Below are 23696 nucleotides of genomic sequence, written 5' to 3' on the forward strand. Positions count from 1 at the left end.
GAGGGGGATCCGACTCCTCGGGCGCTTGGCTCCCCCCCCCCCGCCCCGCCCCGCCCCGCCAGCCACCCTCCCCCCGGGGCGTGAGAGCTGCTGGACGCCGGGCTGTGTGTGTGGACGCTCGGCGCGGGGCAGGGCCCGGAGCTTTGCCCAGGCTGGCGCGGCTCGCTCGTGGCCCCGCACCGCCGCTCTCTCCCGACGGCTCTGAGAGACACGCGGCTCCTCCAGTGGCAGCTCCCGCCTCGGGACTGACAGCCGGGCCCCGCGTACTGAAAGGCCGGGGTGGGGCCGGGGGCCCGCCGCTGCCATTGCCGCCCGGGAAGGTCCCATGGTGGTGGTGGGGGGGAGTTGATCCTAACACTACCCCCCCATCCCCCCCACCCCCCGCAGCAGGAGCGCTGCGAACCCCTTGCAACCCCCCTGGTGCGGGCTGGGCGGGGGTGGGCTGACAGTGTGTGCGGGGGGCGGGGGGGCGCAGCCAGGCTGGAGATGCCGCCCTAGCCGCGGCAGGGGGAGGAGGAAGCCGCCAGGTCCCTCCTAGCCGAGTGGAAGGAGGGATGGTCCGGAAATCCCGTGATAAAAAGAGGGAGCGGGGCAAGCGGGAAGCTCTCGGCTCGGTTCGGCTCTAACTTCAGGGGACCGCTCCGGCCCGCGCCTTGCTGCGGCTCCCCCATGGACCCGGCCGGCGGGAGCTGCTAGGGCAGGCGTCGAGCCCCCGCTGCGGACCCGGAGGGGCAGGTAAGTCTCGCTCCCCCACATCCCGCCCCGGGGCGCTGTCCGCAGCCGCCGGGGTGCTGAGTCCGGCCCGGCCGGGCTGCAGGGACCCGCCGTGGGCCGGGAGGTTGCAATGCATGAAAAACCTGCCTCTGCACGGGGTGCCTCCGCGGTCCCCTCCCGGGGCCAAGCAGCGCGTGGCTCGTGGCTGGGGACAGGTTTCCGGGGGGGGACACCCCGATACCCTTCCTGGCAGAAGTTTGCAGAGGGGGGGAACACAAGCAGCGCGGGCAGCAGCCGGAGCTGGCGCCCCCCCCATCTTGCCCCCCGCGAGAGGCTCCGAGCCAGGGGTTTGCAAGCGGTGCAAAGTCCGGCCGGTTACCCGAGCCAGCCTCCCGCTCCCCGGCCGCCCGGGCTCTGCAATGCCCGCCGTGGGAAGCGCCCTGCTGCCAGAGGGCTGACACGCCGCTTCCCCTTCCCGGTCAGGCTCCGGAGTTCAGCCGGCTGGGGGGGAGGGGGGGGCGTTGCGGAGCACACACAATTTGCGGGCATTTAAAAAGCCGCCCTAGCCGCAAAGCCGGGACCCCGAGCGCCCCGGGGTGCTGCATTCACAGCTTCCCCCCAGCCCCCGCCCGAGCCACGCTGCCCTCAACTCCCGCCTTTGCGTTTTGCACCAAACCCAGAGGCGGCTGCTCCCGGGCGCCCGTCAGTGACACGGATCCGTGTCACTGGCCGGACAAACGGGGGCTGGGGCGAGCGCCCGGTGCCCCGAGTCCTGAACCGCCGCCCGACCCCCGGTGCCCGCAGCGGTACTTCCCGGCTGGGGCTCGGGCTCGCCAGCCTCACGGTGCGGGCTCCTGCACCAGCCGCTGCCAAAGCGGAGCCGGTTCACCTTCAAACGTCCCCGCGGCTCTCCCCGGCTGGGGCTGCTGCCTCCCGAGCACGCGCCCCGGCAAAGCCGGCCGCGGCAACAAAGTTGTAGAGCCCGGGCGCGGGGCTGCAGGGGGACCCCGCCAACCAGGCCCCCCCGGGGCAGCAACAGGGGCGGTGCAGCGCCGTCCTGGCGAGCGGCCCTGGCTGTGCGTGGCTTGCTGCCAACAGAGGCGGATGGGGATGCGCTTGCATCTGGGAACGAGTGCTACCCGTGTAAGGGGATCGCGCACACACACACGCGCGCGCGAGCACACTGCGCAACGAGGGGGGGCTCACGGTAGTGTCAAGTAACTTCCACTGTCCTGGAAGCAACTGCCTGCAAGCTCTCCGAGAAGGGCTCCCCGGGGGGACAGCCACACACACGCGCGCGGTCCGGCCCTCTGTCCTCTACACCGACCTTTGTCTTGTCTTGCTTTGGGGGGTTCCCTCGCAGGCCGCCACCCCAGGACTCCTTCCCGTTCCACTTGCATGTGAGATCTGCCCGAGCGAGGAGGAATCTGAAGCCATCACCATGGATTTTGTTATGAAACAAGCTTTAGGAGGTAAGTGGGGTTGGGGCAGTTGATGCTTTGGGGTGCATGCGGGACAATGACATGGGCCCCCCTCTCAGTAGCGCATCCCCCCCAACCCAGGAGTAAAATTGCATCTTTCAGATCCCACTGGAGAAGCCCCACGCAGTGCTGCTGGCACCAGGGCATGCCATTGCCCCACGGCACCCTCCGTTTCTTTCCCCGGGCGGCCCAATATAAAAGTCTTTCGACCGGAGCCAACATCCTGGCCCTGATATCCCGGGGAACGCGGGGACTGCATGTTTGCTGAATTTGTTCGCCAGTAGGGGGCAGCACCGTGGAGAGCAACAAACACAGGACTTGATTTCAAGCCCGTTGAAGTCAATGGGAGAGTGTCCATTGACTTCTGCGGGCTTTGGATCAGGCCCGCAGATCTGTGGAAGTTTGGGGCCCTAGGCAGACTGACAAACTTCCATCGCTAGTAGCTGGTCGCCCAAACAAAACAGCCACTGCGTGCTTCACTGCTCCTGGTAGCGTGCTGCCTTCCGGGACAGCTCCCTGTCTCGGTGTGGTTTTGCCAGTCCAGCATGCTAGTTACAAACAAAAAACCTGCCAATAGTGGTCAGATCTAGCCAGAGTAAGGCCAGATAAGTGGTAAAATCTTATGTGGAAGAGCTGGCCCTAAATTCTATTACAGACGCAAAACTTTGTGCAAACTCTGACACAGCCAGATGGTGCAGACATTTTATGCAGTACATAAGAACAGTTGGTTTTCTAGAACGGCTACCACAGGCAGAATCCGTTATATCAGTTAAGTATCTTTTTCCTGGCTTGCATCTGATGCCCTTTCTCCTTATTTTAATGCATTTCTTATTGTGGATGACGATCGTTTTTCACCCGGACAGTGCAAAAACGAAATGAAAAAAAAACACAAATGAAGAAAAATGTTTTATAACAGAATTCCCTCATTCTGTGCTGGCTATGTGGCCGATTCCAACCCAGCCTTTAGCAGGATCATTACAATTCACTCTTTCTATAACACTGAATATATTTTAGGTACATGGGATGTTTAGGTCTAATAGGTGGTCAAGGGCACAATTCTATGATTATTCCGGTCATATGGTAACTGCCCCATTTTTCCTTTGTCATTGGACCTACTGCGGTTTTATTGTACCGTGTTACTGAAGTCATTTTCTGTGTTATAATCACTTTATAAGGACACTTGCCACGAGAGTCACTGTTCATGTCTATCAGAGGTTTCGATATTCAAGAGAAAATGCAGTTTTCACTTTTTAAAGTGAAATAAATTAACAGTTGTAAATTGCAAAAATCAATCAGTAACAAAGCACAAGTTCGCACTGAGGTGCTGCGGATAAAAGGGTTTAATTTTAATTCTTCTGGGTTGTACAGCATTATTGGGCAGAATATAACTGAACCCATAATCGACACCGCAGATTCACAATGTGTTGTCACATTTAATTAAATTCCGCGCACATTTCAAAGGGGAAATAATTTAATTGAGGGCAAATTCTGCTACCCTTCCTCAAGCCTGCACCATGAGCAATCCCACTGAAATTAATTTCAGCACTGGCAGAGTGGAGTACTACTTGTTGCAAGTAGGTATGGGACACTCAGACCCGACGGACTACTTAAGTAGTCAGGTATTGCTTATTATGATTAAAAATGGCAGAATCTGGCCTTTGCTGGAAAAAAAAATAGAGAGACCAAAAGACCTGCAATGTCATATGCTGTGGAATTGTAATTAAGAAATAACAATTGAGGTGCACACCATTTCCTGTGGATTAATAACCAGCTGGGAAGAGTTGATGGCCCGAGGCATAGCTAAGGATCTTTGATCCTAACCAGGCATCAATCCCATCAAAATGCCAATGTCAATATTTGCATTATAACAGGGGCATTCAAAAAAGCTGTTTTAAAAACCATTTTATGTCTCTGTTTTTGCATTTTTGGCGCATCAAGCACATGCTGCGACTGGCATCACTGTCAAGTCACTTTGCATCTCCCAGGCGTTGGTACCATAGACTCGCTCACCATGTGTCTATTCCCCCCCCACCCATTTGTCTAATAAAGAGAAGTAACTGCAGCATTGTTGAAAATCATTAAATGTTAATTAATGAGAGTGAAGTACCACAGCCAACATCATTAACAGGTTTCAGTTTTTGGAAGCTGAATTGCCACAGATACATAAAATCACAAGTAAGAATCACTCAGCCAGCTGTTTCAACATAACATTGTCGACACTGAAGAGCACCGACATGTGCATTATGCTGCAACAGCTGGCAGTGTGTTTTTAATTTGCATGTGGTTTTTTATTAATGTTCATAAAGAAACAAGCAATAAAAGCTACACAAAGGTAAACAACTTACAGTTTGTATGTTACCAAATACTGCACATTTCATGGGCTATCCAATGAAATTATGCAATTACACAACTTGTCAAAGCTGCAGGAGCAGACAACACAAAATCAGACAATATTACACAGACATAACATGCTAGGGTGGGAGTAACAATAATAGTAAAACCAGACATACATAAATGGGCACAAAAGGGAAGGAAGAGATGGGGTCAAAGGGGATATGCAGAGAGGGCAGGTGGAATGCCAGTCTGGTATTTGCTGCAATGGTATCTCAGCATTCTTTACCCAAATGTATCAAGAAACGGGTCCATATTTTTTCATTTAACTGTTTTATACATCAATAAACTATTCTTTCTTTCTCTGCTAACTCAGAGAGGTCCGAATACCCCTGCTCTATTCTGGAGATAAGTCTGCTCTTCTGTTTTTGTAAAATCATGCACTTGGTAATCAAGAACCAAAGTCTTTGTGGTGGAGTTAATCCCAGCATAGTAGGTACATAACATATCTTATAATTTGGAAGAGGTTTTTAAAAATTTTTTTTAAAGTTTAAAGAGAATTTTTAAAGTTATTTGTTTTATGCGCTGAACCCACGTAGAGATGCTTTTTGATGTCTATTTTCTCTGCATTTTTGAAATATGAGTTGATTTTCTAAATCTCCATGTGCATTTCAGAGAACAAGTCCTCATGTCCATAAAAGGTTTTATACTAAATGTTACATTTTGTTATTTTTAATAAGTGTCAACCCCTCTTCTTTCATGTGAAGACCCACTGAATCTTGCATTTCCAGTCAATGGAAAAACTCTCATTGGCTTACGGGAAAGAAAGCTTGTTTTTGCTAGAATATCTTGCATGATATGGTTGTTGCATTTTCCATAGGCGTGTGCTCTAGGAATTATTTTAGGCAAGTCCTTTGGCCTGTGTAACACAGGAGGCGGACTAGATGATCTAGCCTTAGAATTTATGAGTCTTTCACAAGCCCTTTTTGTATAAATTTGTCTCATTACCTTTCTATTTAATGCCATTTTGACCATCATTGTTTTGTTCTGAGAACATTTTCTACTGTGCAAAGTTATACCCTTCAGGTCCAATTCCTCTCTCACATGGGTGGAAATAAGAATTAATACCATTCAAATCAAAGGAGTTACCCACCATGTTAGACTGACACGAGCAGAGAATCAGGCCCACTTACTGTTACCAGTATAATACCTTGGACAATGATAAATTATGCTCCTGCTATTTCAATCTGCTCTTTTATCTGGGTAGGGATAATTTCTCCCCACACGCAGCTCTCCTGACATTGTGCACTTTCATGTAATTTGGCCCAGAGAGACCCATTACTCATCCCTGTCGTGTAAGTGGCAAGCAGTGGAAATTCTGACACCAGTTGAATTGCACACCTCCTTGGGACCAGTTAAAGAAAACCAGGAAGAATGACGTTCCTTCAGAGGCTTCTGGAAGCAAATAGGATGGAATTTCATCATGCACTTTCCATGTGCACAGCGTTTTCTTCTCTTGAATCCAACAGCAAAGACATTTGCAAACTAGAGGCACTTAGGGCTGGATTTTGAAAAATCCTCAGCAGTGGGACCAGAGCTTAGTAGAGCCTGGATGGTTACACCAGCTGAAGAGATGGCTCTGCGTTCTACTAAGTCAGTGGGAGCCTGAACTTGGATAGCCTTATGTCTATGAACAGTGATATTGGAATCAATCAGTGCCGTTCTCCTGGCCTTTGGGACTCAACTCCCTTCCTGACTGAAGGGAAACATTGTGAGGAGAACTTTGCAGTTTGCTCCCCTCCACCAGTGGGTTTTCCAATGGGAGAGGATGGCTTGGCCCTTAACTACTATAACTTCTAGGATACATGTTTATGGGATTTGGGACCTGGTCTTTGACATGGTCCCTGATGACATGTCCTTTGGCTCTAATAACATGCTGACAACAAGTCAGATTTGGTCCATATATATTTCCAACCAGAGTAGATCAAGGCTGTAAGACATTCAGGGGTGTGGATTGGTTCTTACTGCAGTTGACCGCTGGGTCAGAGGAAATTATCTGTGATGGATCTGGCAAGTTAGAAATGGAATTTTGGTCACTTTTCACCAACATTCATATGTGGGAACTGGGAAGATTTGTTGTAGGAATGTTCATGGAAGATGAATTTTGGCCTTGTGGCCGATATGAGTTTTGGAGGGAAACTGTATTCCAGACGTAGGAATCTTCCTTTACTACCCAATGGATTTGTCCAAAGAAGAGTGCTGTTTACATGCAGTCAATAACCATGCTTTGCACAAACTTCAGTGCCAGCTGTACCGTCGGCGTAATGCTGTTGTGCCCACACTAGGGTTATGTCTACACTAGAAACCCTACACTGGCACAGCTGCCCCACTGTAGTGTAGACACTTATTGCAGTGATAGGAGGGGTTCTTCTGTCACTGCAGTAAATCCATCTCTGCGAGAGGCGGTGGGGCTTAGATTGGCTTAACTATGTCTCTTAAAGGGGTGTGAATTTTTCACACCGCTGAGTGACATAGGTAGGTTCCTCTAAGTTTTAGGTGTAGAGCAGGTCTCTCACTATCCCCTGGCATCTGCCTGGGCTCCAAATGTATCTTTTTAGCACATCTGTATCCCACCAGAAGTACCTCTTGTTGAGGGTGTGCACTGATGTCCACTAAAAGTGGTGACAAGTACCAGCTAAGCAATGCTTTACACAGCAGAGGGACAGACCTACTAAATATTTCTCTGATCCTGAGCCAGAGCCCTATCACGGGGCTGTTCCACCTCATCCCGGCTAGGACGGACCATGTGCATCTATGCTGCAATTTTTGTATCTCAGTAACTGTGCTGCATAGTAATGGGTGGCAGAAAACTAGAAACCAATCTATTAAAACATTTCTCTTGGTACATTATATAAGCAATATTGTCTCATATGAGACATTGTTTAGTAACAACAGCTGTGGCAAAGGATGGTGTGGCTCCCATACCCCTGGCCAGAGCCCCGACACAGAGACAAATGCTTGAGTAGAACCATACATACACACTGCAGTTACTAATTTGTCTGCCACAGTGACAGTGGCAAATGGTGAGAGGGAACAACCAGCTGAAAACCGGTAAATGTAATAATTGCACAAGGCAGACTCAGGAAATATTGCTGTACTGTGTTTAAAACCAGCACAGCACCTCTGGGAGGAACAGTGTTCCCCAGAGCCCAGGATGAACACAGTTAAATTAGATGGACGTTGGCGTATGACTTCACCATGGAAAAAGCCCCGGTCAGTGCCCTGCCACAGAGACAATTAAATAGCCCAGATGGGAATCCAGCCACAATGTTTTCAGCTGGGATGCTGCATGCAAATGCCACACACAATTATTCTGTTTGACTGTGATGGGAGACAAAGCATTCTAAATCTGACCTCGCCTAGAGTTAGACTTGGCAGAATTAGTAGATGCTGAGATTCAAAAAGTTAAAGCTTTGTGATTGTTAAACTACAAATTGTCAACATCACAGGCCAAAATATACAAAGTAAATGTCCTTAAATCAAACTCTGATAAGTTCTCAAGCAGCATTGTTCTTACTTTGTCCATCTGTCAATTTTGATTATAATCGATGGAAGTATTTTTCTGTTGTTGGTTTGTGTGTATGGTGAAATGTACTGACATTTACCAATAAAAAATTAATCCTTTCAGATTTACCTACAGTACTCAAAAAGTTCAATTTCTCTATCAGCGATGTCTAAGACAAGGCCCCATGCAAGGTCACCTGGCCTTAAGAAAATAATAGGTTCTATAATTACAGCTGGACTGGAAATGGTTTTCCCATCCCCTGAGTTTAAGATTTCAATTTTTTTGACCTGAATTGGGATGAACTACTGAAAACTAAAAAATAAATAAATTTGCAAACCAATAATCCAAAAAAGAATTGGATTGGGTCAGTCAAACCAGTTCATTTTGATAATTTCAAGAGGTTTCATTTCAATTTTGACCTTGTTATCTTTTAATTTCCCCCAACGTTCTTTTGAATTGGGAGATTCATCAAAGCTGGCCCTTTTCTGTGAACAGTTTTGGTTTTGATGAATTGGCATTTGCCAATGAAAAAATGTTTCACCGGAAAATTCTCAGCCAGCTCTACCTAAAATCCCCTAATCCCGCAGGCTTGGCACCTCCTAGTGTCACAAACTGTTCTCACCCTCTTCCTCGAAGAATCAATGGTCCAGTAACTTTATTGTTTATCCAGTAACGAAAGGAGAACAACACCATGTGACTAAGGTGACCAATCGCACTGTGAAAATAACAATCAACAGCACATGAACATTTCAAGAGCAATGCGGAGGCTGACTTCCATTTGCATTGAATATTCAGGCCCCAATCCTGCAAGGTGTCCCAGGTCTTTATGTCTATGTTAGCCAGTGGGGTGCCATATGGACAATGGGGGCTGTCTGTGCTGAACTGCTGTTGGGAACAGGGACGTGCTGAATCACTAACAAATCTATGAACATCAAAGTCTGCTGGCAAACAAAAGACGTGAAGAAAAAAATGCTAAATTTACTGAATACATCTGTCACTGCAAATAGTTTATCCAACTCTAATTCTTACTATAGGTGTTACTCCTATGCATACATATAAACTGATTAGCGAAATGCAAAATCTTTGTACTTTATTAAGTGTTCACTTAATCCACAGACAGTACAGTGAGTTAGACAGTATGTACACTGTAATGATATAATAAACACAGAATAGGTCAAGATCTATCTATCATCAGTATGTCTACCCAGAAATACCATATATGCAATTCTAAGATATGTAAATACTGTTTTCTAATTTTTTCACTTTTCTGTATTATATCGGTATGTTCTTCATATAATACATGCACATCAACAGTGTAACAGATCTCAGTGAACTAAACATCAGACATAGATAATTGTGTTTCATATCGGATATTCAGTATGTTGTACTGATCACATTGTTTGGTGTTGGCAGAATAGAGCTGTGGAGTAAAATAACATTCATATCAAACTCTGCCAAGCTGACCTCGTGGTATTTTTATATGGCATTCATACAGAGTCAGGAGGAAACACTGTGATTGATGGGTGCAGATGTACCCATGCTACAGGCAATGGGAATTTTGTCTGTAATGTATCACGAGGAAAAGTGTCTGTTCCACCCCCCTTGCTTCTCTGCATAATCATGGCTGTGATTCAGCAGCGTACTCAGACACATAGTGAACCTTAAACCCATGAGTGACTTCAATGGGACTGCTCAAATGCCTGAAGTCAGGCATGTGTTTAAGGGCTTGTCTTCACTACTGGAGTAAGTTGACCTAAATTACGCTACTCCAGTTACGTGAATAAAGTAGCTGGAGTCAACTTAGCTTAGGTCGATTTACTGCAGTGTCTTCACTGCGCTGCCTCAATGGGAGACACTCTCCAGTCTACGTCCCTTATTCTTCTCGGGGAGCTGGAATACCGGAGTCGACCAGAGAGCACTCTGCCATTGATTTAGTGGGTCTTCAGTAGACCCACTAAATTGACCTCTAAGTGTCGATCTCCCCAGCCCTAAATCCCCCTGAAGTCAAGTGGACATGAGCATGGGCTCAAGTGATTTGCTAAATCAGGGCCAGTCCTGGGATTACACTAATTGAATATATGAAGATGTGTGACTCTCAGACACTTTGGGAGGCAGGTGATGATCATTATAATACTATTTCAGTGCCACTGATTTAAGGGTTTAGGATCAGGCCTTTTCCATAGTTTGTTAGGGATGGTTTTTACCTTTGCTGTGTAACCATGAATAATTCATTCACTTTCTCTTTGACCCCTTGTGAAATGGATATTAAAATACTGGCTTATTTCACAGAGCATCATGAGACTTAACAAAATTAAAGTCAATGGGGCTATGCACATGCTTAAAGGTATGCACAGTGATGATGAAGAGGGAGATTTTCAGAGGCACAAATGGGTGTCAGACATCCAAGACCCACTAACTTTCAATGGGTATCGGGGCCTTGATTGCCCTCAGTGCCTTTGAAAATCTCCATTTTATTGATTCGGCCTAAAATCCCTTCGGGTGTCTTGGATTCAGGCTACACTGAAGTTTGAAAGGTTGTTCTTGTTGTAATTAACAAGTAGCTTTCATATCTGCTTGCTTTCCATAGCCTCTGCTTGGATTAGATGAGTTTGAAGTGCATTTGTATGATGAATTGACAGCATAGATTTTTGATGGGTGAATTTAAGAGAAGCACTGACTATTTTTCCATTAAACTGTTGGCAAGTGATTTTCATCAGTGAATCTCAACGCAAATGGCTCTTTGGAAGGCAATAATCATGGTTGTTGCCGAGATGAGACTAGAAATGAAAATCCCTGAGGTGACAGTATTATCAAAGGTACCAGAATGTGGTTTCAAGACATAGCACCAGATACTTTGCCAGTGTAAATCAGCGTAGAGTCAGAGACCATGCCAGTTTAAACCAGCTCAGGATCCAGCCTGTATATTCATTTAGGAACAGACCTGATCACCAGTATTCAATCCTACATGGAATAGCTTATAGAATCGGGGCTTTATTTTGCAGTCATTCCCATTGAGATCAGGTGGAATTACTCAATGAGGACGGTCCTATACAATGGATTCAGATCCAGTGTAAACTGATGTAACTCCATTGTAGACTAACTGATTTACAGCAACCTAGTATCTGGTGCAATGTGGGTAAAAGTGGCAGAATCTGGCCCTTATTTTTTTAGTCTCTATAAATCAGTGAAATCAATGGGAGTTAGGTGGCAAAATACCTTTAAAACTCTGGCCCTATGCCTTTCTTTTCTCAATCCTGCTCGTCTCTATGCTTACTTTCTTCTGTTGATCCCATTGTCCTGGCAATAATGTAAATGAAATCCTGCCTGAGTGTTCAGTAGGTATTAGGCCTCCTTTTGTTGTATTTGTAAATTAATATCAAAAGCGGACTAAGCTTATTCAGAGTCCTGTGATGGATGTGTGGTCTGGATCTGCTGATTGTAGGGATATGCTGAACTAGGATGTGTTCCATTTAGCAGCCATTTGTCAGACAGCCCATCCAGAAGGCGTCTATTTCGATAAGGAAAAATGATTAAAACTCACCAAGCTGTGAGAAAAATGATTTGCCTCTGGGGACAAAGGAAATCTGAGACGCATCAATGGTTTCATTTAGGACTGAGCGTTAAAAAACAACAATAAGCAAACAAAGAATGGAGGAAAAAAGAATTACTGTTGATACTGGAAAATCAAAGAGAAATAATTCTTTTTAGGAAGGTTTTGCTTCATCAGCAAAGTGATTTTGTCTTGCACCAAACGCTTTATCATTAAAGAAAGAGCAAAAAGTTACGTCTTAGCAGAGAAAATATTGACACATGAAATCAAAATGTTAAAACTCCATTTTGAGATTTTTCTAAGCCTGTTGCCCTTTGGCTTGAATTGTAGCATCAAATGCATAATTGCAAATGAGCAATGGTGCCCAATAGGATAATAGAATCATAGGACTGGAGGGGACCTCGAGGGGTCATCTAGTCCAGTCCCCTGCACTCGTGGCAGCACTAATTATCTAGATCATTCCTTACAGGTGTTTGTCTAACCTGCTCTTAAAAATCTCCAGTAATGGAGATTCCACAACCTCCCTGGGCAATTTATTTCAGTGCTTAACCATCCTGACAGGAAGTTTTTCCTAATGTCCAACCTAAACCTCCCTTGCTGCAATTTAAGCCCATTGCTTCTTGTCCTATCCTCAGAGGTTAAGAAAAACAATTTTTCTTCCTCCTCCTTGTAACAACCTTTTACATACTTGAGAACTGTTATCATGTCCCCTCTCAGTCTTCTCTTTTCCAGACTAACAAACCCAATTTTTTCAATCTTCTGTCATAGGTCATGTTTTCTAGACCTTTAATCATTTTTGTTGATCTTCTTTGGACTCTCTCCAATTTGTCCACATCCTTCCTGAAATGTGGCGCCCAAAACTGGACACAGTACTCCTGTGAGGCCCAATCAAAGCTGAGTAAAGGTGAAGAATTAATTCTCATGTCTTGCTTACAACACTCCTGCTAATACATCCCAGAATTATGTTCGCTTTTTTTGCAATAGTGTTACACTTTTGACTCATATTTAGCTTGTGGTCCACTATGACCCCCAGAACCCTTTCCGCAGTACTCCTTCCTAGGCAATCATTTCCCATTTTGTATGTGTGCAACTGATTGTTCCTTCCTAAGTGGAGTACTTAGCATTTGTCCTTATTGAATTTCATCCTATTTGCTTCAGACCATTTCTCCAGTTTTTCAAGATCATTTTGAATTTAATCATAGAATCATACAATATCAGGGTTGGAAGGGACCTCAGGAGGTCATCTAGTCCAACCCCCTGCTCAAAGTAGGACCAATCCCCAACTAAATCATCCCAGCCAGGGCTTTGTCAAGCCTGACCTTAAAAACTTCTAAGGAAGGAGATTCCACCACCTCCCTAGGTAACGCATTCCAGTGTTTCACCACTCTCCTAGTGAAAAAGTTTTTCCTAATATCCAACCTAAATCTCCCACACTGCAACTTGAGACCATTACTCCTTGCTCTGTCCTCTGCTACCACCGAGAACAGTCTAGATCCATCCTCTTTTGGAACCCACTTTCAGGTAGTTGAAAGTAGCTATCAACTCCCCCCTCATTCTTCTCTTCCGCAGACTACACAATCCCAGTTCCCTCAGCCTCTCCTCATAAGTCATGTGTTACAGTCCCCTAATCATTTTTGTTGCCCTCTGTTGAACATTTTCCAATTTTTCCACATCCTTCCTGTAGTGTGGGGCCCAAAACTGGACACAGTATTCCAGATGAGGCCTCACCAATGTCGAATAGAGGGGAACAATCACGTCCCTTGATTTGCTGGCAATGCCCCTACTTATACATCCCAAAATGCCATTGGCCTTCTTGGGAACAAGGGCACACTGTTGACTCATATTCAGCGTCTCGTCCACTGTAACCCCTTGGTCCTTTTCTGCAGAACTGCTGCCGAGCCATTTGGTCCCTAGTCTGTAGCGGTGCATTGGATTCTTCGTCCTAAGTGCAGGACTCTGCACTTGTCCTTGTTGAACCTCATCAGATTTCTTTTGGCCCAGTCCTCTAATTTGTCTAGGTCCCTCTGTATTCCATCCCTACCCTCCAGCATATCTACCTCTCCTTCCAGTTTAGTGTCATTTGCAAACTTGCTGAGGGTGCAATCCACACCACCCTCCAGATCATTTATGAAGATATTGAACAAAACCAGCACCAGGACCAACCCTTGGGGCACTCCCCTTGATACCGGCTGCCAACTAGACATTGAGCCCAACAATCTAGCCAACTTTCTATCCTCCTTATAGTTCATTCATCCAGCCCATACCCCTCCTAGCTTGGTATTGTCCGCAAACTTTATAAGTGTACTCTCTATGCCATTATCCAAATCATTGATGAATATATTGAATAGAACAGGACCCAGAATTGATCCCTGCGGAACCCCACTCGTTATGCCCTTCCAGCATGACTGTGAACCACTGATAACTACTCTCTGGGAATGGTTGTCCAACCAGTTTTGCATCCACCTTATAGTACTCCATCTAGGTTGCATTTCCTTAGTTTATTTATGAGAAGGTCATGTGGGAAAGTATCAGAAGCTTTACTAAAATAAAGATATACCATGTCTACCGCTTCCCCCCATCCACAAGGCTTGTTACCCTGTCAAAGAAAGCTATCAGGTTGGTTGGACACAATTTGTTTTTGACAAAGCCATGCTGACTGTTACTTATCACCTTATTATCTTCTAGATATTTGCAAATTGATGGCTTAATTATTTGCTCAATTATGTTTCCATGTACAGGAGTTAAGCTGACTGGTCTGTAATTCCCTGGGTTGTCCTTATTTCCCTTTTTATAGATTGTTACTATATTTGCCCTTTTCCAGTCTTCTGGAATCTCTCCCGTCTTCCATGTCTTCTCAAAATAATTGCTAATAGCTCAGTTATCTCCTCAGTCAGCTCCTTGAGTATTCTAGGATGCATTCATCAGGCCCTTGTGATTTGAAGACATCTGATTTGTCCAAGTAATTTTTAACTTGTTCTTTCCCTATTTTAGCCTCTTCTGATCCTACCTCATTTTCACTGGCATTCACTATGTTAGACGTCCAATCACCAGCAACCTTCTTGGTGAAAACTGAAACATAGAAGTCATTAAGCATCTTTGCCATTTCCACATTTTCTGTTATTCCCCCCCCCATCATTGAGTAATGGGCCATCCCTGTCCTTGGTCTTCCTCTTGCTTCGAATGTATTTGTAGAATGTTTTCTTGTTACCCTTTATGTCTCTAGCTAGTTTGATCTCGTTTTCTGCCTTGGCCTTTCTAATTTTGTCCCTACATACTTGTGTTATTTGTTTATATTCATCCTTTGTAATTTGACCTAGTTTCCACTTTTTGTAGGACTCTTTTTTTTGATTTTTAGATCATTGAAGATCTACTGGTTACGTCAGTTTGGTCTCTTGTCAGACTTCCTATCTTTTCTACGCAGTGGGATAGTTTCCTCTTGTGCACTTAATAACGTCTCTTTGAAAAACTGCCAACTGTTCTTCCCCTTAGACTTACTTCCCATGGAATCTTACCTGCCCACTCCCTGAGTTTGCTGAAGTTTGCCTTCTTGAAATCCACTGTCTTTATTTTGCTATTCTCTCTCCTACCATTCCTTGGAATCATGAAGCCTACCATTTCATGATCACTTTCACCAAAGCTGCCTTTCACTTTCAAATTCTCAACCAGATCCTTCCAGTTTGTCAAAATTAAATCTAGAACAGCCTCTCCCCTGGTAGCTGTCTCCACTTTCTGAAATAAAAAAGTGTCTCCAATACATTCCAAGAACTTGCCGGATAATCTGTGCCCTGCTGTATTATTTTCCCAACAAATGTCTGGGTAGTTGAAGTCCCCCGTCACCACCAAGTCCTGGGCTTTGGATGATTTTGTTAGTTTTAAAAAAGCCTCATCCACCTCTTCTTCCTGGTTTGGTGGTCTGTAGTAGACCCCTACCATGACATCACCTTTGTTTTTTACGCCTTTTATCCTTACCCAGAGACTTTCTACAAGTCTGTCTCCTATTTCCATCCCAACCTCAGTTAAAGTGTATACATTTTTAATATATAAGGCAACACCTTCTCTCTTTTTTCCCTGCTGGTCCTTCCTGAGCAAGCTGTACCCTTCTATACCAATATTCCAGTCATGTGTATTATCCCAATACAGCCCTGATACTGCAATGTGGTCTGCTAGCATAGAAATATAGGGCTGGACAGGGCTTCAGGAGGTCAACCAGTGCCCCCGCCAAGCTGAGGCAGGAATAAGTACTCTTAGACTATCCCTGTCAGATGTTTTTCTGTGGTGCGGACCCTTACACTTTAATGAAATCATTAGGACTGGGTGCCTATGGATCCCCTGGCAGAGTCAGGGACTGTGCCCCTGATTTAGCAAGGTACTTAAGTGTGTGCATAATTTTAAGCATGTGAGGGGTTCCATTGAAGTCAGTGGGATTACTCATGTGCTTAAAGTTAAGCATGTGCTTTAGTACCTGGCTGAATCGGGGCCGGAATATGTTCTGTGTGTGTGTGTCCCTTTGCTTGTAAAGCTGTGTCCCTGAGTCATCACTGGTCCTGCTTCACAGGGCTGAGAGAGCTCTAAAATGCTCTGAAGCCTTCAAGACTAGAAGTCCATGCTTTGCCCGTCAGGAGGTTAGGGACCTCCCCTTTCCTATGGCACACAGCTCCTGTTTCTAACCATGGCAGGTCACCAGGATGAGCAGTCTCTCAGACAGCGAGGAGCTCACATAAAGAAGTAGCACCACTGTCAGAGAGGCGAACCTGGCCCGTGGCAGGCGTGACTGGACACAGTGTGAGGGTGGTGGTACTGGGGAGCAGGAGGTGGGGTTATTCCACATTTGGTGAGAGAAAGAGGAAACGTTTCTAGGGTGGCTGATCTCTGAACAAGATGGCGGCTGCTCAGAGCTGTTGAGAGGGTTGGAATGTGTCCTGGGGGAGAAGGATTAGTGAGCAGAGGACAGAAGAGACTGTCCAAGGGGTATGGTGACTCCATACCACACGGCTCTGTGGTCTATCCCCACCACCATGTGAGATGGACGGATGTCTGGGCATTCATACATTTTGACACAGTCTGATGGATTTTACATGGGAAATTATCTGAGCTTACGTAGCCAATACCAGAGACAGGCCTGAACTGACCCCCTGTTTCTGACACCTCTGGAACCAGGCAGAAGGTTAGAAACTGAATCTGGCTCTGACTTTTGCAACTGGCCCCAATGCTCATAATGGGCTGAATCCACAGATCTGAACGCTCCTCGGGCGCTGAAACCCAGATCTGAATTTTCTGGCTCAAACGCTCTCTATTTCATACCACAGCAGCATCATAATAGCAGTTCCTTTAAGGCCTGATCCTGAACTGCTGAACTCAATAGCACTTTTCCCACACATTTCAAGGAGCACAGATCCAATGCCCATTGAAGTCAATGGAAATATTCCTGTTGATTTTGGGAGGATATTGGATAGGCCCCAGTCCACAGGGTGTCTAACTGTAAGAAGGACAGGAGTCCCATTGAGATCAGTGCAATTGCTTAAAGTTAGGCAGACACTTAAATTCTCACTGAATCATGGTCTTATGTAGCTTACTGACTGGTAGCCTATTATTTTACCTGTAACTTGATCACAGTGACTTGCTTATAGCCCAACCTTGCATTTCTTGTGCATCCAGAACTCCCATTGGCTTCAGTGGGGACATGAACAGGGTTCAAAGTGGATAAAACTACACATAAGGGTTAATTTCCCCCCATAGGGTTTTAGTCTGATGCTGACCATTTTGATGTATGGGTTAAACAATGAAATCAAGAAGAGTGGTAAAATGTATTAGTGCTCTTACTTACACAGCTGAAGATTACATGGCAAGATATTTACAGCAAGCTGGGTCTTTCAGCCTCGATTGATTTATTCTGCAATTTTAAATTAGCTAATTTCAAACTGGTTGGGCTCAGTCATTGCAGAAACACATTAATACAAACAAAATTAATTAAATCTGCTAACTTTTGATGTGCATCTTATTAGAGTTAAAATTTGTCATCACCTATACAAATGAAACTGCTTACTAGCTACTTATCAAGAATTTGCAGCATGACTTGAATCCCGTAGCTTTTTTGTAGTGCTGTCGACCTTGGAGCAATGTCAAACGTGCAGCAGGCATCCACACGAGTTTGGAATTCAAAGTACTGAGAAGTATCATTTAAGGAAGTAAATTAAAACAAACAAACAAGCAAAATGTCCTTTGGTGGGCGAAATGGTGAAATTGTTTTGATAACTCTATGGGCCGGGAAAATGGAATGAAGAAACAGGAAAGCAGATGGCAAATAAAGAAAAGATAAAAAAGGATAAGAAATCCATCTGGGTGGATGGATAAGTAGATAGGCAGTTAGGCAGTACTTGCTCACTTCTATCTGTCTGATCAATCATTTTCACATTTTTTTTCTCCATCAGAGGGTGTAGGCTCAGCTGGCTGATTTAGAAAGAAGCATCTGCTTTGTGCTTATGGCACTGGGCAAGGAACTAGCTTCAAGTCTCAACCATGGCATGCATTCCTTGTGACTTTGGGAAAGTCACTTACTCTCTGGGCTAGATGTAACTTTACAGTCTGCTCTGAGAAAGAAGCTGTGCACATCTGTATCACCCCAGAAGCAGAGAATAAAACATGCTTCAGAGAGTCATAATAACCATTTTCCTTTCTCTGGGAAGGGAGAAAGTTACTTCACCCCTTCTTGAAGAGCAGTGCTCTCCTCCCAGCCAGCTGCTCTGGCCAGCATGTGGGAAGGAATGAAGCCTGCAGGCTCTGTGGCCTGAGTGTTTGTCCTTGCACTGATATTAGATTCATCCATTGAATCCCAGGAAAAATGTTTCAGTTAGAGCTGTTGGAAACTTTTTTGACAATTTTTTCTGTCAAACAATTTTTTTCTTCAAAAATGGTTTATTTCCTTGAAAAATAGTTTTCCATTAAACTATTCATTTTTTTGTGCTGAAAACTGGAAAACAATTTTTTCAGTTTTAAATTTTTCAACAGAAACTTGTAGGGAAAATGATAATTCCCCAACCAGCTCTGGTTATAATCTGTGACAAGCAATTTATTTTACACTGAAATTAAACTTACATCAGCCATTTTCCCCATAGCCAATTTCTGATAACAACACAAACGGTGGTGTTTAATGTCTGTAGCCCCATTGATTTTTGGGACCCAGACCTGTTCCTGTTAGAGTTAATGGGAAAACTCTCATTTCTTTTGGGGCTCGGACTGTGCTGCTACAGTTTAAGGTGACCTTTTTCTTCTTTTTTCCAAGCCCTTTTACCATTAATCGACATCCACCAATCAGATCCTTTTGTTCCAACCTCTCTGCTTCCCAACCAATCAAATACCAGTTCCAGAAACTTCTGTCCAATCTCCACATCCCCTGCTAATAATGTCTCAACTTACTTTTCCAAGAGGGTGCAGTTCCTACAGTCTCCACTAGGTGGCACAGTGAGCCACTTCAATAATGCTCCAGGTGAGAACTTGTCTACACTAGGCGTTACTTCAGTATAACTACGTCACTTGGGGTGTGAATAATCCACACCCTTGAGCATCGTAAGTTACACCGACCTAAGCGCCGGTGTAGGCAGTGCTATGTCATCAAGAGAGCTTCTCCTGCTGACATAGCTTACTGCCTTTTGCAGAGGCAGGTGTTATAACGGGAGAGCTTAGAGCTTAGAGCCTCGCCACTACAAATGGTACAGCAGAACCGCTGTACTGGTGCAGCTGTGGCGCTGTAAGTGCTGTGATGTAGATGTAGCCTGACTCTTGAACATATAAAGAACTCTGTAGAAGACCAAGCTATCCAGGGGTGCTGGAGCAATTTGTATAGTGGGGGTGCTGAGAGCCACTGAACCAAACTGTAAACCTTGTATGTGATGGAAACCACTTCACCCTCCCCAGCACTCCTAGTTCCAGCACCTCTGAAGATATCTGTTCTCACCACATTCTCTTCTTTCCTTTTTTTCTTTTTTGTGTATTTGTAACTTCCCCCTTTTTGTTTTTCTTACTGCATAGTTGGGAGATCATAACTACACCTTCACTGTCACAGGGCTTGTTTACACTTACTGGGGGATCAATGCATGGTGATCAAAGCATCGGCGGTCGATTTAGCAGGTCTAGTGAAGACCCACTAAGTCGACCACAGATCACGTTCCCATCAACTCCTGTACTCCACCCGAATGAGAAGAGGAAGGGGAGTCAACGGGAGATGCTCTCCCATCAACATCACGTAGTGTGGATCCCATGGTAAATAGGTCTAAGCTACGTCAACTTGAGTTACGCTATTCACGTAACTCAAATTGCTTAGCTTAGATTGGCTTTCCCCTGTAGTGTAGACAAGACCATAGATACACGAAAAATGCATTACTACAGATTGAAAGAGGCCTGAAAGAGAAAGCATCCAATTATACAGAGTTTTATATTATTATATTAATTATATTATATTATATGAAAAGAAAATAAGCAATCTATTTGTTAACTGGCAGTTTGGACAAATGTTTTTTGCAGGTTTGTCTGGGTGTGTTGAGGGAAGTTTTAGACTTTGTACAGTTAAAGTGTATTGAGGCAGAGGTGTATAGCTGTGTGGGAATTTTTTGACAAATCATTTTTTGCCAGAAAATGTCAATTTGAAACCAAGCTTTTCATGGAAATTTATCTGTTTTGATGAAAATTTTGTTGAGACAGGTTTCTCAGGTTCAGGATGGAATTTCTCATGCAAGAGCAACCTAGTAGCAATAGCTCAGGGATTAGGCACTCATCAGGGAGGTAGATGACTTAGGTCCAGCTCACTGCTCTACCTAATTTGGAGCAGGGACTTAAGCCTAGTTCTCCCACATCCCAGGTGAATGCCCTAACCTCTGAGCTATTGGCTACTCTGGGGTAGAGCTTGCTCTGCTGTTTTTCCTGAAATATTTCAAAGGGTTGCATTTGTGTTCTGCACTGGAATGAAATCAAATATTGAACTCTCAAAATTTTTTCAGAAGACAGAATTCTGATTTTCTGGCCAGCCCTAATCTGAGGCAAATTCTCTGCTGGTGTCAATTGGCATGGCTTAACTGAAGTCAACATTGAGGGCCATTGGAAAAGGTTGCCAAGAGGTAAGGTAAATTCTCCAGCACTTGGAAATTTTAAGGTTGTGTCTATGTGAGGGAAATTATTCTAGAATAGGCATGGCATCAACTATTCCTCTATAACTATTCTGGTATAATTTCCCCGTGTGGAGACTCTTTCAGAATCAAAGTGATTTTATTCCAGAATTATTACTCTATTTTCAAGGTTATTCTGCAATAGCTATGCTGGTAAATTTCCCAATGTTGGCAACACTTAAGTAAAAATTGGATGTCTCTTTTAAGGATACATCTACACTTGGAGCTGGAGATGTGATTCTCAGTTCAAGTACACATAGGCTAGCACTCATAATAGTAGTGGCATGGGGCAGTGGCAAGTGATGGCATGGACTATCTGTGCCGAGTATGTATATGGGGGGGGCAGAGGGCACAGCTCCAAGTGTAGACATAGCCTAACAGAGATGCTCTAGTTCAACCAGTGGAGTGCCCCAGGGGTCGGTCCTGGGGCCGGTTTTGTTCAATATCTTCATAAATGATCTGGAGGATGGTGTGGATTGCACTCTCAGCAAATTTGCGGATGATACTAAACTGGGAGGAGTGGTAGATACACTGGAGGGCAGGGATAGGATACAGAGGGACCTAGACAAATTGGAGGATTGGGCCAAAAGAAATCTGATGAGGTTCAATAAGGATAAGTGCAGGGTCCTGCACTTAGGACGGAAGAACCCAATGCACAGCTACAGACTATGGACCGAATGGCTAGGCAGCAGTTCTGCGGAAAAGGACCTAGGGGTGACAGTGGATGAGAAGCTGGATATGAGTCAGCAGTGTGCCCTTGTTGCCAAGAAGGCCAATGGCATTTTGGGATGTATAAGTAGGGGCATTGCCAGCAGATCGAGGGACGTGATCGTCCCCCTCTATTTGACATTGGTGAGGCCTCATCTGGAGTACTGTGTCCAGTTTTGGGCCCCACACTACAAGAAGGATGTGGATAATTTGGAAAGAGTCCAGCGAAGGGCAACAAAAATGATTAGGGGTCCGGAACCACATGACTTATGAGGAGAGGCTGAGGGAACTGGGATTGTTTAGTCTGCAGAAGAGAAGAATGAGGGGGGATTTGATAGCTGCTTTCAACTACCTGAGAGGTGGTTCCAGAGAGGATGGTTCTAGACTATTCTCAGTGGTAGAAGAGGACAGGACAAGGAGTAATGGTCTCAAGTTGCAGTGGGGGAGGTTTAAGTTGGATATTAGGAAAAACTTTTTCAGTAGGAGGGTGGTGAAACACTGGAATGCGTTACCTACGGAGGTGGTAGAATCTCCTTCTTTAGAAGTTTTTAAGGTCAGGCTTGACAAAGCCCTGGCTGGGATGATTTAATTGGGGATTGGTCCTACTTTGAGCAGGGGGTTGGACTAGATGACTTCCTGAGGTCCCTTCCAACCCTGATATTCTATGATTCTATGAACCACAAATTGTTGGGCTGGATGCTGGAATCACGAGATGAAATTCTCTGGCCTGTGCTATGCAGGCAGTCATAGATTCATAGATATTTAGGTCAGAAGGGACCATTATGATCATCTAGTCTGACCTCCTGCACAACGCAGGCCACAGAATTTCACCCACCACTCCTGCAAAAACCTCACACCTATATCTGTGCTATTGAAGTCCTCAAATCGTAGTTTAAAGTCTTCAAGGAGCAGAGAATCCTCCAGCAAGTGACCCATGCCCCATGCTACAGAGGAAGGCGAAAAACCTCCAGGGCCTCTTCCAATCTGCCCTGGAGGAAAATTCCTTCCCGACCCCAAATATGGCAATCAGCTAAACCCTGAGCATATGGGCAAGATTCATCAGCCAGATACTACAGAAAATTCTTTCCTGGGTAACTCGGATCCCACCCCATCTAATATCCCATTACAGGCCCTTGGGCCTATTTACCATGAATATTTAATTACCAAAACCATGTTATCCCATCATAACATCTCCTCATAAACTTATTGAGTTTAATCTTAAAGCCAGATAGATCTTTTGCCCCCACTGCTTCCCTTGGAAGGCTGTTCCAAAACTTTACTCCTCGGATGGTTAGAAACCTTTGTCTTATTTCTAGTCTAAATTTCATGGTGGCCAGTTTATATCTATTGTTCTTGTGTCCACATTGGTACTGAGCTTAAAGAATTCCTCTCCCTCTCTGGTATTTATCCCTCTGGTATATTTACAGAGAACAATCATATCTCCCCTCAGCCTTCTTTTAGTTAGGCTAAACAAGCCAAGCTCCTTGAGTCTCCTTTCATAAGACAAGTTTTCCATTCCTCGGATCATCCTAGTATCCCTTCTCTGTACCTGTTCCAGTTTGAATTCATCCTTCTTAAACATGGGAGACCAGAACTGCACACAGTATTCCAGGCGAGGTCTCACCAGTGCCTTTAGTACAACGGTACTAAAACCTCCTTATCCCTACTGGAAATACCTCTCCTGATGCATCCCAAGACCACATTCGCTTTTGTCACGGCCATATCACATTGGCAGCTCATAGTCATCCTATGATCAACCAATACTCCAAGTTCCTTTTCCTCCTCTGTTACTTCTAATTGATGCATCCCCAGCTTGTAACTAAAATTCTTGTTATTAATCCCTAAATGCATGACCTTACACATCTCACTATTAAATTTCATCCTATTACTATTACTCCAGTTTACAAGGTCATCCAGATCCTCCTGTAGGATATCCCTGTCCTTCTCTAAATTGGCAATACCTCCCAGCTTTGTATCATCTGCAAACTTCAGTCAGACCGGATGATCACAGTTGTCCCTTTTGGAGTTAAAAACTACAAATTAGGCCCTGTATGGTTAAATCATGCCTCCAGATCATTTTCATCTTCCTCTCAGTTGCTTTATATTTTATTTTCTGCTTCTCCATGCATAAAGCTCTTCTGATGCAGCTCACATAGGGGACAAGTATTTCTACATGCCTGTTTTCAATATAT

At 44.9% G+C, this 23696-nt stretch overlaps 1 protein-coding gene across 1 annotated transcript in view; it reads left to right on the forward strand.

The window, feature by feature from the left end:
- The first annotated feature begins 535 nt into the window (after positions 1–535).
- CPLX1 (complexin 1) overlaps positions 536–23696 on the forward strand; it is a 215318-nt gene continuing 192157 nt past the window's right edge. The window contains exons 1-2 of the mRNA XM_084629748.1: positions 536–735; positions 2078–2186. Coding sequence (XP_084485874.1) covers positions 2156–2186 — 31 coding nt within the window. The 5' untranslated portion in view covers positions 536–735; positions 2078–2155. The remainder of the gene's footprint in view (positions 736–2077; positions 2187–23696) is intronic.

Source organism: Lepidochelys olivacea, assembly GCF_965140295.1.
Source record: "Lepidochelys olivacea isolate rLepOli2 genome assembly, chromosome: 5".
Lineage (NCBI taxonomy): Eukaryota > Metazoa > Chordata > Testudines > Cheloniidae > Lepidochelys > Lepidochelys olivacea.